Source organism: Haliotis asinina, chromosome 2, assembly GCF_037392515.1.
Source record: "Haliotis asinina isolate JCU_RB_2024 chromosome 2, JCU_Hal_asi_v2, whole genome shotgun sequence".
NCBI classification, from domain to species: domain Eukaryota; kingdom Metazoa; phylum Mollusca; class Gastropoda; order Lepetellida; family Haliotidae; genus Haliotis; species Haliotis asinina.
The window spans coordinates 78,648,831-78,665,704 of NC_090281.1; the positions used below are offsets into that span (position 1 = coordinate 78,648,831).

The window sequence follows — 16,874 nt, forward strand, 5'->3', positions numbered from 1 at the left end:
CATGTCAGAGATAAAATGCGGCGGATTTCACATGCATCACTTCCGGCTTTGATGAAATGAACAAAGTGAAATTTTCAGTCTTTACATTGAAACATATCTGATGTAACACATTAAGATTTCGCTTACTTATAAAATTATGCATATCCTATAGACCAGAACGGACGCTCACCATGCCTTTAGCGTAAAAACCTTCGTATCAAGTGAGATGTTTTCACTTTCGCTATTTGTAAAAACTAACAAGGATATTTCACGAAAAGGCAAATGTATTTAATATGAATATTTAAAACAAGAAAGCAGGAAAACAAGGGGAAGTAACTGCTGATTTGCAAGACGCATCTTCTGTAGAATGAGAACCTTTTCTGGTAAATATATCTGGTCAATAACAATTTGATTTGCCTGTGCGAAAACCTCTATGCTGGTTATACAGCCATATACAGTACGCTTTATGATAACATATCAGTGAACGTGTATACGTCCTGGGTTCCATGCATCAATGTCGTAACTGAAACATAAGAATGATACAATTAAAGAATAATACTACATGTACAATATATTAGGTGTACTCAGATTTCGCATGTATCTGGGGAAGTGGTGGGGTGGCATAGAGGCCAAAGCGTTCGCTCGTCATACCGAAGACTCGGGTTCGATTCTCCTCATGGGCGAAGCTCATTTCTAGCGTCCCCTCCCCCTCTGGTGTCCCCTCCCCCTCTGGTGTCCCCTCCCGTAATATTGCTTAAACTACAACTCACACACTCATGCATCAGGATCATTTATATTTTATCTATAGTGCATATACATGGAAACGTCGGCACATGCGTCTGAAATGGCGAAACGTCTCCTGTACTTCTTTCTGCACCATGGTTATGGATCACACCAAACGTTAACGTCACACGCAAACGTTAACGTCACACGCAAACGTTAACGTCACACGCAAACGTTAACATCACACGCAAACGCACCCAAAGCACGCACGCACATACACATCGAATGTCACTAACAGCTGAAGTACCTTAGTGTTGAACAAAGTAGAAGCAAAATTTTCAAGTTTGTATGTTCATTAAAATGAGACAATGGTATTTTCCTAATGGACAATATTAATGCCAATATTTAGGACCTGTGATTGCAATGTTTTATAAAAATTGATTGTGATCACTGTGTTGATAATTACCCAGATCCCAATATCTCACGTGAAATTCGTTGGAGTGAATCAGACTTTCATAGGAGAATCATTCTATCGCTAGAACTCTTTGAAAGGGTCATGTTCCTGAGACTGCCATGCTCCAATACAAACAATACCAGTCTACTCTAGAGGCTTCTTAAGTTGATGTTGATGGGTGGCATGTTGTTTAACGCCGCACTCAGCGATATTCCAGGTATATGGCGGCGGTTTGTATATACTCCTGTCTAGACCAGACAATCCAGTGATCAACGGCATGAACACCTATCTACGTAATCGATGACGTGTGCCAAACAAGACAGCAATCCTGACCACCAGATCCCGTTAGTCCCGTCTTGGGAGAAGCCTGGGTTGCTGAGCATCAATTTGATTACATTCCTTTATTACCATCATCTGTACAGATAACTGGTATGTCAAGCAGCAGTATTGGTACAAGATCTATACGGGTCTTTTTCTTTATGGCATTTCAAGCAAACATTACCGCTGCTGAAGAAACGGCTAACAGTAGAGCTGGAAAGGACATGTAACTCCCATAAAACTCCCCCATAACTTTCATACCTGTAATCATGTTCTCTCAGATATTGGATGACCGCCTGACGAATGTGTCCAGCACCACCTGAGCTGTGAAGCCCTTGACCAGTAATGGCGGTAAACGGTCTCCCTTGATAAACGAAAAACAAAACAAGAAACGTATGAAGACAAAGATGGCGAACGATGTTAAATGCTTTATAAAGTTATGGTCTCCATTGTGTTAAATGGCCTCATATGTAAGACAGACAATCTATATATACATGTACACACAACACAGGTGTTGGGCAGATATGACCCATCTTAGCAAGTAAAATACATTTGGAAACGAGTTGTAACTAGTGTTTGACAGGAACGAGTGCTTTCAGTTTTTACTTATATGCGCTTAATTCATACGCTACTTGCACAGAATCGACGTCATTTCTCAATAGAAACATTAACACGGGACACACATTTGGCTCCCTACCCAGAACTCCTATCTTGTAGAGTCCTCCTAAAGACTTTGCCCCAAGTCTGTGAATCATCAGTTCGATTGGGATATCGCTAACTGGATAATGTGTTAAACAGCCTATAATCATAAATTTCGACTCAGGCGTTGATGAACTCGACGGAGGCACTACAACCTTGCCAACAGGAAGGTAACTTGTTTGAGTGGCATTTTAGAAGTTGAGGTGTACAAATAGGACAAATTGTTATGGATAACAACTTCTTTATTGACAACGGTACACGAATCTGTATCGAAAAGTCGCAATCACGCAATAAAGAAGTTGTTATCCATAACAATTTGCCCTATTTGATCAGGAAGGTAGTCCGTCATAATCTGACCTTAGGTGAACGCCATGGAGAAGCAAGGACAAAGGATGGCGCCTCACACATGTGACTGATCGATTATAACTATGAGAATAATCTATTGCACGTGTCATATCACAAGTCCTAAACAGGAACATCAATACGTGCACTTGTTTAGCACTTTTATGTCAAGTACACGTAAATTCATTCAGGCAAAAACATTGCAAGCCGGGTCTTGGGCGTGACGAGCGAACACGTTAAGCGTTTTTCTACTTCACTATCCCTATATGTAAGAGCCATACCATAGCTGAGCTTCCTCTGCAAGGTCTCGATCGCCTGAGTGACTGAGTGCCCATGGAGATCGACAGTCGAATACCTAGTGAACCTTGTTGATTCATTTGCGTACGAAAATTCTTCTCTTCTTTTCCTTTTGCTACAAAGAAACAAGTGAACAATACAAGCACCATCAGTAATAATATTTATTATTTTAATCACAACGTTTAGTGTTTTGAATAATAATTATGATGGGTCACATTTCGCAAAATAGATGGTCAGCATTTTTATGATTTTGGTAGCAGACATTATCTGCCTTTAGTTTTCTATTTCTTACTTCCGGGAGATTGCTAGAGATTTCTACAGTGCTGGCGATTGTCGTATGTGCCCGAACTTTCGGGAAATGACTCAGTATATATAAAAAGGCTAGTTGCCATGTTGAGACGGACATTCACTGGAGTTAACATCGCCAACAAATCCGTCAACGCCTGAAACTGCTGTCAGACCGTTCGCTGTGTTACATTCTGCGTGACTGATGCTCTCTTGCACTAAGACTTTGGTGAGTATGCTATATTATATTTTGTGACCCATTGCCTTACATTTTGCCTCACGTGTATTGTATTTGAAATCGCTATTGTGAAATTGACTTTGTATACCTTGCTCTCGTTGCATAATAATACAAAATTTGAATGTTGGAGATTGTCTTTGTTCTGTTTTGCTGGTTCACAGGGACTTTCAAAGTCTTATCCATAACAATACTGTTGGCATGAAAATGCCACGACTACTGACAACGCGTAAGTCCTGCATATGATACATATGGGAAACACTCATACCCACATTGCTACAACCCTTCATTGCATGGGTGTTGCGGTAACTAGCCTGACTGAAATGGTACATACAGAACGTGTGTATACACCAGACAGGGTCAGACCCGTTAGACCCTGGGTAACTACGTCCAAAGAAGACCGACACTTTCGTACTATGCATCTCCGGAATCCTTTCATGACAGTGACGTCATCAACGACGAATGCGGATATAGTTAGTCGACAGAAGCCAGGTGACTCAAAATTCCAGGAATTTGCGCTAACTGACCTTACTTACAGCGCAACATAGTCATAGTCTGATACGGAGATGGATTCCGACTGTACGTTGTTGGCAACGACGTGACTGGCAGAGGGTCGTCTTCACAGATGTACAAACATTTTTTTTTCATAACCAATGGAACATCTTGTGTTTACCGCCGAAGAGGTTCAGGATACGCTTGCACAGAGCAGTCTTAGTTTTCATGAGAAAAAGATGAGAAAGAAAAGATATCTGGAATATATCCTTCTACATTCAAACTGTAGTGATTCAGGAACTGACAATGTGATATTGAGGCCACAGATATACCTGTCCATGTTTTATGAAGAAAATGAAATACGAAGAAATACGTTCATTAATTTGGGTCTCGATTATGTGAAATATTAAATACTGAATATCAAATATAAACACTACCCTTATAATTTAACACCTAATTGAGTGATTTGCGAATGATTGCACATTGTTGAATACTCATCCGAGTGTGTGAAGACTGCATGGCAGGAAATACAAATATCATATTATATGTCGAGAGAGCAGTCGATGTCTTCAAAATGTGAAATTATTTTTAACACAAATTCAGATGTATCTGTATGTTACAGCATCGACACTATGCTGTGTTGATGCGAATCATACAGTTTTGAAAAAAAAAGCTATTTTGTAAATAAGAAGCGAATTATATAACGTGAAACAAATCCTCTTGAAGTTTATTCACTGGCTTAAATGATCATAAGTACTTAATATCGGTGATGATCAATTGTAAGTTTCGAGTGTCACTTACAATGATCTTTGCCCCTAAGGTCGCGATCTTATGGATTTACATTACTTGTAGCGATCACTTTGTGGCCCCAAGAGGTAGGGTGGGGCTGGTGTTGTGGGATGCTGAGGGAATTTGCGGAATTTGTATGCGAGAACACTAACGTTGTTTTGAGACCTGAGTATTCAGACAGCTGTCATATAACAAGAATGTGCGGCATTAAACCACAAGCAAACCGTTTAACCAGCCAAACTGAACAGAGAACATTTTAACATGTGTCCTTCAGTCATGTCCCCAGAACACCTCTGGCATAGGGGTCATGGATTATCGTGTTCAACATCCACTGCAGCCTCCGGCCAACTGAAGCATACTCATTGTTGTTACACAAAATGACGCGAATGGATAAGCCTCTTAGTCATTTACATACGCGACCAACTCGTGTTATTCCGGGACATGCCGAATAGCCACTCGTGTCCCAAGAATTTATATTGGCGTTGGAACATCAGAACTACTTCAAACAGGAACGATAACTCTATTCCTGCTTAATTCCAATGGTACTGCATATCACCGTACTCAAGTACTCACTCACTGTATTGCTGTTTTTGTTTTTGCTTATATATTTTAAAGAATAAACATCAGGGATACAAATAAAAAAGGAGAGACATATTTTGTCAAAGACATATTCTAACGTAATTATTGGCAGATGTTCACCTTATATTTCCAATAATGTTTCTAAGTAGCCGTAAACAATCCGCCATGGGAACTGATTTATCAAATATAAACTTAAAAGAAAACTTATTTATAAAAAAAAAGTAAAAAAAAATGAAAAGAAAAAACCCCCAAAACAATGCAGAACTATGCCCTTTCTGTGTTCAAGATTGTAAAGATTATAGCTGATTAGTTACTGTATACAGATACATTAGCAATGATTTTCAACTCCTTGCGATATATGAATTACACTCCCTAAAACTGTTGAAAGCGCACGTATAATCACCATATCACGTTAGCTACGCAATGTACTTTCAATATGACGACATATATTTTTCATAATTTTTAACAGTAACATATAATGCTATATACGCGCAACCTGATTGGTTTGTCATATTTTCGCACATAACAAGCACCGAGAGGGGCACGGGTCTTCTTGTAGGTTACGGGAAGGGGCAATGCGCTAATGAAGACCATCCTCAAAGATGGATTATAGAAATTTTGCCCATGCTGAAAAAAACTCGCGTCCACTGAAATAAAAATTGATCGTACGACTTGCCGGCCTATTTTTAGCTAAATCAAATTATTTATCGCCATGGTTATACAGATATGACAATTACATGCAAAGAAAATTTTGTAAGTACATGATATTAACTTTTCAGTCAATTACCCACTTGCAACATTTTTCTTAAAATCTCCACAAAAAAAAAGTACGAGGGGTAATTGACCACTAGAATATGAATGGGATTTATGATGGTGTTCCCAGTAGCGATGCAGGATTCAGTGTTAGAAATACTTAGTTTGACAAGTGGTCACCAGGGCTTGCTGCTGCCTGCATGCTTTAAAATCTACGGGTCCTGAATGAAATCTGCAGGTCCTGAATAAAATCTGCAGGTCCATTAAAGTCATACCAATAAAAACAAAACAGAGTACACTATACACAGTTTCACACTGTTTCTACAAAATCAGTTTCCGAAGCTTATGGCACAGAGAGAAGTTTTCATTTGTTAAAGGCGGGTGTTGACATTCCTATGCGCAAACATTCCAGGAAGCGAAAGTGAAAGTAACATCATAACAAGAAGGATCATGGCGGAGTCCCGAACGTCAATAAAAACGAAAAAATAAGGGAATGATTCTAGTTAGAAAAAGTCAGATAATCTACTGAAGTCCTTAAGTGCCTGCTAATAACTGAAACTGGTAGCGGTGAGCCCCCGGCCAGTGATTATTTCGAAAGCATGCGGGGTCGTGTGTTTAGTGTAAGGTACCGCATCGCGTCCCCAAGCCATAAACAATATAGAACATGTCACACTATATGCACCCCTTGAGATGTAATAATATAGGTTACTTACATAAAACAGCAACAGCAAATAAGGAGAAGTAAGACTGGAACAGCCAAAACTATTAATTCTCCAACCATTTCTACATTTGTGACCAACTTGCGTTATGTACTACTGCTTGACAAGTGTTAGATGAACCAAGACCTGACAAATTTGCATACATGACAAGGCCCTCCAGAACATTCCACTTGAAACAAGAGGGAAACAGATTGTCGTCTAAATATTGAAAAGTTCAATTTCCTCCTACAAATCGTGATTTCATTGTTATATCTTACTAATGGAAAAGTATTAAACAGAAGCGGCACTGAGTTCACGCCACGGTCAGCGTGTATACCACGTGCCTAGTCCTCGATCTACCTCATGTACCCGTAGCAGCCAAGTGTATTCGTCCACATTCCCTGCCCCGCCCCGCCCGACGCTACGATGCCACGTATGCTGATACTGTTGATATGTAATCGAAGCGCAGTGACGACTTTGCATAATATTGCAACCTTTATTCTTGAAAGGTGTGTGCCCGACATAAAAGTTTCAAGTTATAACCTATTTTCGTGTTTCGCGACATGTCGAGATCGCTTTCGAAGTTACAACGCACAGGCCGGTTGTGACATCTGTCCCGTCAAACAAACAAACAAACAAACAAATAAATAAATAACAAACAAATAAACAAATAAATAAATAAATCTGTACTGTATTGTTCCAAGATCCAACGATGTCTAAGTCTGGGAGATGTGTAATTTAAATACACTGAGTTCAAGTCAAAATCAAGAAAAGCCAATTCAACAGCGTCATCTTATCAATACACTGCATATATACAGCCGTAATGTTCTTTAACATATTACATTTTCGTTCAATTTGATAGAATTATCAGTTTCAGCAATTAAAAACACATGTAGGCAGCCATTGATATGGCTAACTCTGTCAGTCAGGGGTATGTAGCTTTAACATTTTTACTCATTAAATTTCCTATATCCCATTCAGTCAATTATTCTTATTTCATATTATTATTGCATCTCAACTCACATATGAAAATGGCATCGGTAGGTGCTCTGTTTGTGGATACCTTCCCCTCAGTATTGGAGGGCGTTGCTCACTTACCGTGGGTTTGGAGAAATCACTACAGGGACAAAAAGTATACAATTTCACGGATGTGCCTGAGCTGCAGAGTTGCACCTGTCGTCTCAGCAGTGTCATAATCCTGGAGCAGGACAATCCCCCCATGCACTATGAACCACGTCACCGAGGTCAGAACCGCCTAAAATGTGGAGGCCTGCTGCTGTTGACTTGCCAAATTGTCATTACTAACAAGTAAGTCATACTCCAAGATTGCAGTCAAATATTTATCCTGCTTTAAAACAATAAAGAGTGTTTTAATTTGTTTTATTGATATGTGTTGAAATATATCTTATTGTACATACTTCCTGTTAGCCATACATCAATATATGGAGTGAGTGAGTGAGTGTCACTTTACGTCGCTTTTAGCAATATTCCAGTAAAATCACGGCGAGGGACACCAGAAATGGACTTCACACATTGTACCTATGTGGGATTCGAACCCGTGACCTGCGGACGCTTTAACCACTAGGCCAGCCGACCGCCGATATCAATATCAACATGCTAGCCCAACACATATTCTTTTCAGTAAGCAATATGTTGTAGCAGAGATTGTACAATGTATATTGTAAAAGACAAGCCTGTTTAAGTAATTCAGTAATTCATACATAAATATTGTATACTTTTTTCCAAATATTTTATTCAGTTCAAGAGTATACTTATGTTTACATAGGCTTTACATACACTTCATCGATTCAATATAGATGCATTTTAATGTCAAATATCTAAATGTCAAATGCATTTTCACCTGTGTATAACAAAGGATTTACTTAGACTTGAACTGTTAAAGCATACCCACCAGTGGTCTCTGTTTTTGCTCAAACTGGTAACTATTCTTTGTTGTTCTTGGTTGCAATACGAGTAGAGCCATCTATTTTCATTATCTCTTTCACACTTGAATTTCCAAAATACTGGAATGTTTTTTTTTATGTTCATATTATGCATGTATTTCTTGGCTAGGAGAAAGGTAAAATGTATACTGTGTGTAACATCTGTTATATTTATGTGTCTGTATATTGGGAACCAAAAATATTGTGGACTTAAGGAGAAAACCTGGCATTTCGTCTTTCAAAAAAAGCTTTAAAAAAGGTGAAGCCAGAAGTTTTCGATATGCTTACAATAATAATACATATGTTGTATATCATCTCTTTCTCCCGTACAGAACGAACAAACATCATAATCAACAATTATCACATATAGCAACTCACGTTTGGTGTAAATTTTCCTTTTTCTTGTGAATAAACATGTATTGAAAATCGATCAATTTAACATCATTGGTACATTTTCTAAATTTAGTGAATATAAATTTCCAGTTTAAATCTTGTGGAAATTGTTTTATGTTTTATTATGGACATCCCTGAGATAGACTGCCTTTCTTTATCAAAGTATCAGATACGTATCTACAACCTTTGGAATATTTTAACATATTTCTCAAGGTTCCGGAATAATGATATGTTCTCTAGTGAAATTTCCATTAGATGTAGACTTTCTGGATCGGAAATAAATATTTAATAACATTTTATTGTAGTGTTGCGCTGCGCCTTTCAAGTAATATTTGTTTTGTAATTGCACAAAAGACAATATGCCTTTGGAATCATATACATCTCTAACAGTGCAGACCTTTCAAACTTTCGAAATCCATGACTTAATAATGACGTATGGATGAGTAAACTGGTGACCGAACCATGATGGTTCTGCTGAAATATCATCTATCATATTTCCCTCATGTTTATACAATCCGCAATACTCCAAGATTCCAGATGAGTACATTTTGCCAAAATCGGTTTTCCAGTGAAGCAAAAGTATTAATATTACCTCCAAGTATAAATATATCATCAACAGGGAAACTTTGTACATGCTTATCATTTGTAATATATCTTTGGAGATATGATCAGTAAACATATATCTTCTGGTGGGCAATGCTAGAGATTTATTAACACTTATTTTGCCAATTAAGGTTGAAAAGAGTTTTCTCCAGTTTCCAAATATTCTTTTAATGTTATCTAGGTTTTTAAGTTTAATTACCCAAAAGTCTGCCAACTCTGCATTTAATGTGACTCCCATGGCCAAAGTATCAAAATAACTTTTTTCCAATTCTGGATAAGGTTGTTACGTAATTTTAGCGTACTCGGTGCCATACAGCCTCGCCATCCAGTTTGTGCTTTCTTACTATTCATTCTTAGTACGGACACTTTGTAAAAAGTGTCTAGAGTATTCATTGCTGCCTGTAAACTATTTCCGGACCCACCTCGAAAAACGATTGTGTAGCATCAGCATATTGTCATATATTAAGTTCATTACCATGTAAAACAATACTTTTGATATAGACTTACATTGTGTAGCTGCATGTCTTAAACCACTTGACAGTGGCTGTTCAAATACCGCCCTCAGATTAATACAACTACTGGCGCAAACAATATAGGCCTGTAGAAACAGCATATGTCGATTCAGTTGTGAACCCAGTGATATGTTCACGAAGTTTTAATCCATACATGTATTGCTGGGTGGTTGGCTTTTGACGCATCCGCCTTAACATGCGCTATTATTATACCTGTTGTGCAAGGCGGCGACGCCTCACTGAACGCATCAGCCTAGTTGCCGTGGCCTAGTACAGGCAGACCCGTAGGTAGTCAACGTTCATCCTCAACCGTTCAGCTGTCTTTCTGTCGTCAAAACAACGATCCTTCTATTTGCTACCATGTACCGTTTACAAGTCGGATTTGTTATCCTTACCTTGGTGACAATTTGTAAGTATAAGTTAAAATGATGATCGTTAGTTATATTAATGACTGTCAGGTCTTCGCGTCTAAATGCGCAGTCCGCTCATCGAATGTTCACATGTCAACCCACCCATAACAGTAACCTGTATGGTTGCTTTGTAGGACGGGTGTCACCTACTTGTAACTATACGGGTTAAACTTACTAACCTTAGGTTGTTGTATAAAACGTATCCCAGGTCACAGGGGAGTGAAATCCTGTTACCTTGTTATGTCGGTCCATATTAATGGAATCAATATTGTTAGTTAAGGTAGCGATGTCGAATAACCTACTTTAGTAGCTAAATGCACCGGGGAGGTGTTTCGAGGCCATTATGAAGCTTATTTACTTCCCCTTGAATGACATACTAGAACTGTTGTGTGTTTTTCCTGGGTATACGCAGGTGTAGGCTTTACCCTACTGCGGAAATAGTACATCCATTTTGACTGACCCACCAGGCTAACGCCCAGATATACCCATTTGAATAGAAAAGTAGCTCTAGTGTGTGGGGGGAAATACAGAATTTACGGCAGCCTAGAGCAGCTTTAGCATTGCAGGGGTTGGGCAGTAGTGGAATACATTGTATTGTGGTTCATGGGCTGTGAGACAGACTAGGAGGATTAGGTAGTAGGGGAAATATTGAGGTTAAGGGGCTGTGAGACAGACTAGAGGGTTAGGTAGTAGGGGAAATATTGTGGTCCAGGGACTGCGAGACAGACTAGAGGGTTAGGTAGTAGGGGAAAAATTGCGGTTTAGGGGCTTTGAGATAGACTAGAGGGCTAAGTGGTAGGGGAAATATTGAGGTTAAGGAGCCGTTAGACAGACTATGGGGCTTAGATAGTAGGGGAAATATTGAAGTTCAGGGGCCATGAGGCAAACTAGGAGGGCTGGGTAGTAGGGGAAATATTGTGGTTCAGGGGACTGTGAGACACAATGAGGGCTAGGTAGTAGGGGAAATATTGTGGTTCAGGGACTGTGAGACACAATGAGGGCTAGGTAATAGGGGAAATATTGTGGTTCAGGGACTGTGAGACACAATGAGGGCTAGGTAATAGGGGAAATATTGTGGTTCAGGGATTGTGAGGCAAACTAGGAGGGCTAGGTAGTAGGGGAAATATTGTGGTTCAGGGTCTGTTGGGCAAACTAGGAGGGCTGGGTAGTATGGGAAATATTGTGGCTCAGGGACTGTGAGGTAAACTAGAGGGCTAGGTAGTTGGGGGAATATTGTGGCTCAGGGGCTGTGAGACAGACAATCAGAGCTAGGTTGTAGGTACTGTAGTCCCAGACCAAATGTTAGAAAAGTCCCTATCTCTTAAGATCTCTCAACAGAAGTGAACGTGTTATTCAGTACTTAGTATGACACCTTCCACCCTCCGAAAATTCATGTTGATGTGGAACTAGCTACAGGAGATATCAGGTTACTAAAACCTAACTGGGTTCAGTCCACATGTCCATAGACAAACTGCTTGAGCATTGATCACATTGTCTAATGGGTGGTGACAAACACTGGTGTTCAACATGGTCAAGAAATGTAGTATGGGTGATAAGGCTGGGTGTATTACATTACCTGATTTGATGCTATCTCAACATTTGGCCTAGGAGTATAGGGTAAATATTGTGGTTCAGGGACTGTGAGACAGACAAGGATGGCTTGATAGTAGGGGAGATACTGTGGTTCAGGGACTGTGAGACAGACAAGGATGGCTTGATAGTAGGGGAGATACTGTGGTTCAGGGACTGTGAGACAGACAAGGATGGCTAGATAGTAGGGGAGATACTGTGGTTCAGGGACTGTGAGACAGACAAGGATGGCTAGATAGTAGGGGAGATACTGTGGTTCAGGGACTGTGAGACAGACAAGAAGAGCTAGATAGTAGGGGAGATACTGTGGTTCAGGGACTGTGAGACTCATTACTGTAAAAACTCTAACACGGGTTTTCACAGAACAGCCATTTGAAGATGACCTGGTTCCGTTCACCTGGCTCATAACTCGGGAGTCGACCTTCATGATTCATGTGTAATTGATCATTTGTACGTTTCACAAAGGAAAGCCTATAGCTGCAGTACCATGCAGGAGAAATCGATGTGAAACAACCGCGCAATGGCTTCTAGGCTTCATGCTCTATCCTCTCCACTCGTCATACAATGTACATACCTATATAATTTCTTTATTTCCTTTTTCGTTTTCAGCTTGTGCCTATCAAGTCTGCTACGAAAAAGGGTTTGGTGGGACGTACAGGAAAAAGACCTGTACTTACTCTTGTTGTGGCTCTTCGAGCTACAGGTACTGTTGTGGATCGTCATCCAGGTGAGTGTTCTGGTATTATGTCCTGTCATGAATGATTATTAACTGTGTAATTTCTGTAAGTACAGAACATAGTGTTATATGCATCAAGTGTTGCAGACCTGTCTAGACTTACAACATCACTTAATGCTGTCTGTATTTGGCAACACTTACTTAAGTGTTGAAAACACATCTATACCTACAGGATCACTTTATGTGGCCTTTAACGAGCAAACACTTTACAATTTTAGTCAACATTAAGCAGTGTAGGTCTAGGGTGAGCCGACGGTACCTGTTGTACATAACATTGGATCTTGTACTTAACTAAGTATGGCCAATTACAGACACCATTAAGGCCGAGGTACCTCTACAATATCTGATGTACTGCTCTCTACTCTGTTCTGCACTCAACTATATAAGCTTTTAAGTGTTGCCAATTACAGGCAGCATTTAGTGAAGTAGTCTTTCTCACAGTCCTTGAACCACGTTATTTTCCCTACTGCCAAGCCCTTTTCGCAATGCTGAAGTATTAAATGAAGCAAAGTCTAGATTTTCTCCCGGGGGGCTTCTTTTCAATTTAAATAGGTTTGTTTGATACTATCCAAATTAAATGTTCTAAAGTCTAAAGTGGTGCTGTAGGTTTATAGAAGTCTACAATACATGAACCCTGTACTAAATAAGGTCCATGTATAGCTGGACTTGCATAAAACCCTTCAAACTGAATTCATTAGTTTTAAACATATTTTTTATTATACAAACAATAAGGAACAACTAAACTCATGTTGATATATTTGATATCAAAAGACATTTGGGTGAGATTCTCTATTCACCACACAGGAATTACATCACTGTTTCAGCAGCTACTACTACTACACCCATTCGCTGACCACTGGAGCTATTGTCGGCATCGTCATTGGCGTCCTCTCTCTCATCGGTCTGATCGTTGGACTCATCATCTGCTGTGTCTGCTGCTGTAAGCCATCACGGGGACAACGAGGTCAAGTACTACAAAACCAACAGCAACTGACTGTAGTGTCCGGTAAGGCAACCAGTCACGTGACCTTACTCTCATTGGATCATTTAACTTGCCTTTCATACTTACATGTATCCAAATATACTGTGAACTACAGTTATATATTGCTAATTCATTAGATTATTTTTAATTTGTTATAACCGTTATTGTTACGTGTGGCTGTAAAAAGGCAATAATTCGTTGCTTCTGTCAGCGCGTTATAAGGGTGTTCCTTATAAACGTTGTTTTCTGTATAAAACGAACTTAATGATCGATACATCGAGTCAAACATCGCTGTGTCGATATTTAGTGAGTATGGTTTTACGCCGCTTTTAGCAATATTCAATCAATACCGCGGCGGGGACACCAAGCATGGGTTTCACACATTGTACCTGTGTGGGCAATCTCATCCGGGTCTTCGGCCTGACGAACTCAGGTTTTAACCATTAGGCTACCCCACAACTATCGATGTGGAAAGAACCTACATGTATACTTGTCTGGAGGATGGTGGGTAGCATGGCGGTTAAAGCCTTCACTCGTCACGCAGAAGACCTGGGTTCGATTCCCCACACGTGTCCAATACGTGGAGCCCATTCCTGGAACCTCTGTTGTGCTTGAAATGTGTAGATCTTAATTTAAATTATAGAAACAATCGCAAACTCCATAGAAGCTCTTTTTCCAGTATATCGGTTCTCAGAAAATACATTACAACGCCCATCGTTTGACAAGCGTATTGCGGTATAGCTGTACAATGCAGTACTACTTTATCTTCAAGAATACATAGTACTCAGTTGTCAGGAGTATCCCCAACATACTGTATGGGCCAGTCAAGTAACAGCTGGGACAATATTTAATGTTACCATGACCTCTTTGGAGTTTGGGAGTATTTTGTGTTAGTTACATCCTTGTTATAATGTTATTACATTGACGTCAATTTGTTCTTTACAAACACTAGGCCTATCCATCAAAGGGCCTCTTCCCAGTTACTTTAACTGAACTTCCTGTAATGTAAGGAACAGGAATGAGGAAAGAAAGAGTTTATCAGCCTTCTGTACACAACTGACAATAAACCACAATCCGTCCAAGCAATAACACTTCGATCACAACTATATATTAATGGCACCCCGTTTATATAGCTGCACGAGACTTATTCGGAATAACCCAACAATAGTGTTCGTACAATGAAACACAACAGGGTCTGAATTAGGCGCGATACGGTGTCAGCTGTTAAGTAATACCCGACACCGTTAAATGTTTAAATTGGAAATTTAGAAATGTAATGATATTTGGCTTGTTGAACATTTCTAACGCATTGCATGGGAAAACTTGTTCTGGTGGCATTTTGTGAGACTGTCGCTCGTCAACTGGCTGATTGTGTTCGATCCTGCACAGCTGATCCATATCATCTGTTATCCTCTGGTTCAATAATCACGTCCACTGCTAGCTTCACCCAACTGCGCATGCGTGACACAGTGCGCTTTTCTTATCGGTTGATGACCTTCTTAATCTTGGATCTCTCAAGATGTGCACTGAAGTCGCTTTGGTGTTGGTATACTTTGCTATCCAAAGGTTGAAAATGACATTCACATGATACACTGACGGGTATGCACAAAGTAATCCTTTTCAAATGAACTGCGAGTAGACTAGTGGTTAAAGCGTCACGTCGATGACCTGGGTTTGATTCCCTACATGGGTATAGTGTGTGAAGCCCATTTCTGGGGATCCTTGCAGTGATATACATTGGAACATTTCTAAAGCCATACTCACTTACTTAATCATGTCATTTTCAGGCACTACAAACACAGCCTTTACCCCTGGATATGGTCCGGCTCCAGTAGCTTACCCGCCTGCTCCTGGGGCATACCCGCCGGCTCCAGGGGCATACCCGCCGGCTCCAGGGGCATACCCCCCGGCTCCAGGGGCATACCCGCCGGCTCCAGCCTACACTGAACCAGCCTATCCCCCAGAAAAGCAGGGAACGTACCCACCCCCACAAGGTGGTGTGAACCCTCCCGCACAATAAGCTGCCTGACCCCTTACAGGTGAAGTTTTCAAGCAACAGCTCATGGGGACAACACAAAACCCAAGTAATATCTGCTATCTTGACCCGACGCAGACATACTTATGAGTATATTGTTTTTGTACTATGCCATTCAGTGAATGTATGAAATGTATATAGATAATTTAATGGTTTTTTTATATATTTTTTGTTGTTTATATGATTAAAACCATGACAAAGGACGGTAGGATAGTGTAGCGCTTAAAGCGTTCGCTCACCCCGATGAAGATCCTGGTTCGAGTCCAAAAATGGGTACAAGGTGTGAAGTCTATTTCAGATGTCCCTTGCCGTGATATTGCTGGAATATTACTAAAAGCGGTGTAAAACTAAGCTCATTCACTTACGACATGCAAAACGTTTCTAGCTAACAAAATGCTCTTAAACGTCCATACATGCACGGATAGAAAGTTATCATCTCATAGCACCGGTATTATTTAATCCGGTGAGACATGCTTTAATCTCTAGTGTATGTACATATATAAACCACCATGTATTGTAATTGAACCTTTTGACCAAGAAAGGTGTTTTGTTTATAAACCGGCTAAAACCATATTCAAGATGTGAGAGAGTCCTTCGTTGTTATAAAGAGGCCGTTATATAGATGTTTGTCTATATATGCAGTTCATATAAACTGCTGACATTTTCTACACTGTGATGAAACATATCAGTTTGAATATTTTAACAATAAAACTATTTTCGACTTTCAGTCTTCAGGTTTCATTCAGTCAGTGAGGCGTGCATTGCACATTGTAAGTAGGGGACTACCTGTGTTACCACAACACATTGTAAGTGGGGGACTACTTGTGTTATCACTACACATTGTGAGGGACTACGTGTGTTACCACAACACATTGTAAGTGGGGGACTACTTGTGTTATCACTACACATTGTGAGGGACTACGTGTGTTACCACAACACATTGTAAGTGGGGGACTACCTCTGTTACCAAAACACAGTGTAAGTGGGGGACTACCTGTGTTATCACTACACATTGTAAGTAGGGGAC

General features: G+C 40.0%; 1 protein-coding gene across 2 annotated transcripts; it reads left to right on the forward strand.

Annotated features, from left to right (window-relative positions):
* Positions 1 to 10,323: 10,323 nt before the first annotated feature.
* LOC137274386 (cysteine and tyrosine-rich protein 1-like) lies at positions 10,324 to 16,574 on the forward strand. Of its 2 annotated transcripts, none has more exons than XM_067807542.1 (4): positions 10,324 to 10,503; positions 12,704 to 12,821; positions 13,655 to 13,836; positions 15,600 to 16,574. In XM_067807542.1, the coding sequence occupies exons 1-4, from the start codon at positions 10,455 to 10,457 to the stop codon at positions 15,830 to 15,832; spliced, it is 582 nt and encodes a 193-aa protein (XP_067663643.1). In that variant the 5' UTR covers positions 10,324 to 10,454; the 3' UTR covers positions 15,833 to 16,574. The 2 variants fall into 2 exon arrangements, with proteins under 2 accessions (XP_067663643.1, XP_067663644.1); XM_067807543.1 differs by having other exon boundaries at positions 10,340 to 10,503; positions 13,658 to 13,836.
* Positions 16,575 to 16,874: the final 300 nt, after the last annotated feature.

Coding starts and splice junctions, on each gene's coding strand:
- LOC137274386 (XM_067807542.1), top strand. CDS start 10,455: ATGTACCGTTTACAAGTCGGATTTGTTATCCTTACCTTGGTGACAATT. Junction 12,822..13,654: donor TGTTGTGGATCGTCATCCAG/GTGAGTGTTCTG, acceptor TCACTGTTTCAG/CAGCTACTACTACTACACCC. Junction 13,837..15,599: donor GCAACTGACTGTAGTGTCCG/GTAAGGCAACCA, acceptor TGTCATTTTCAG/GCACTACAAACACAGCCTTT.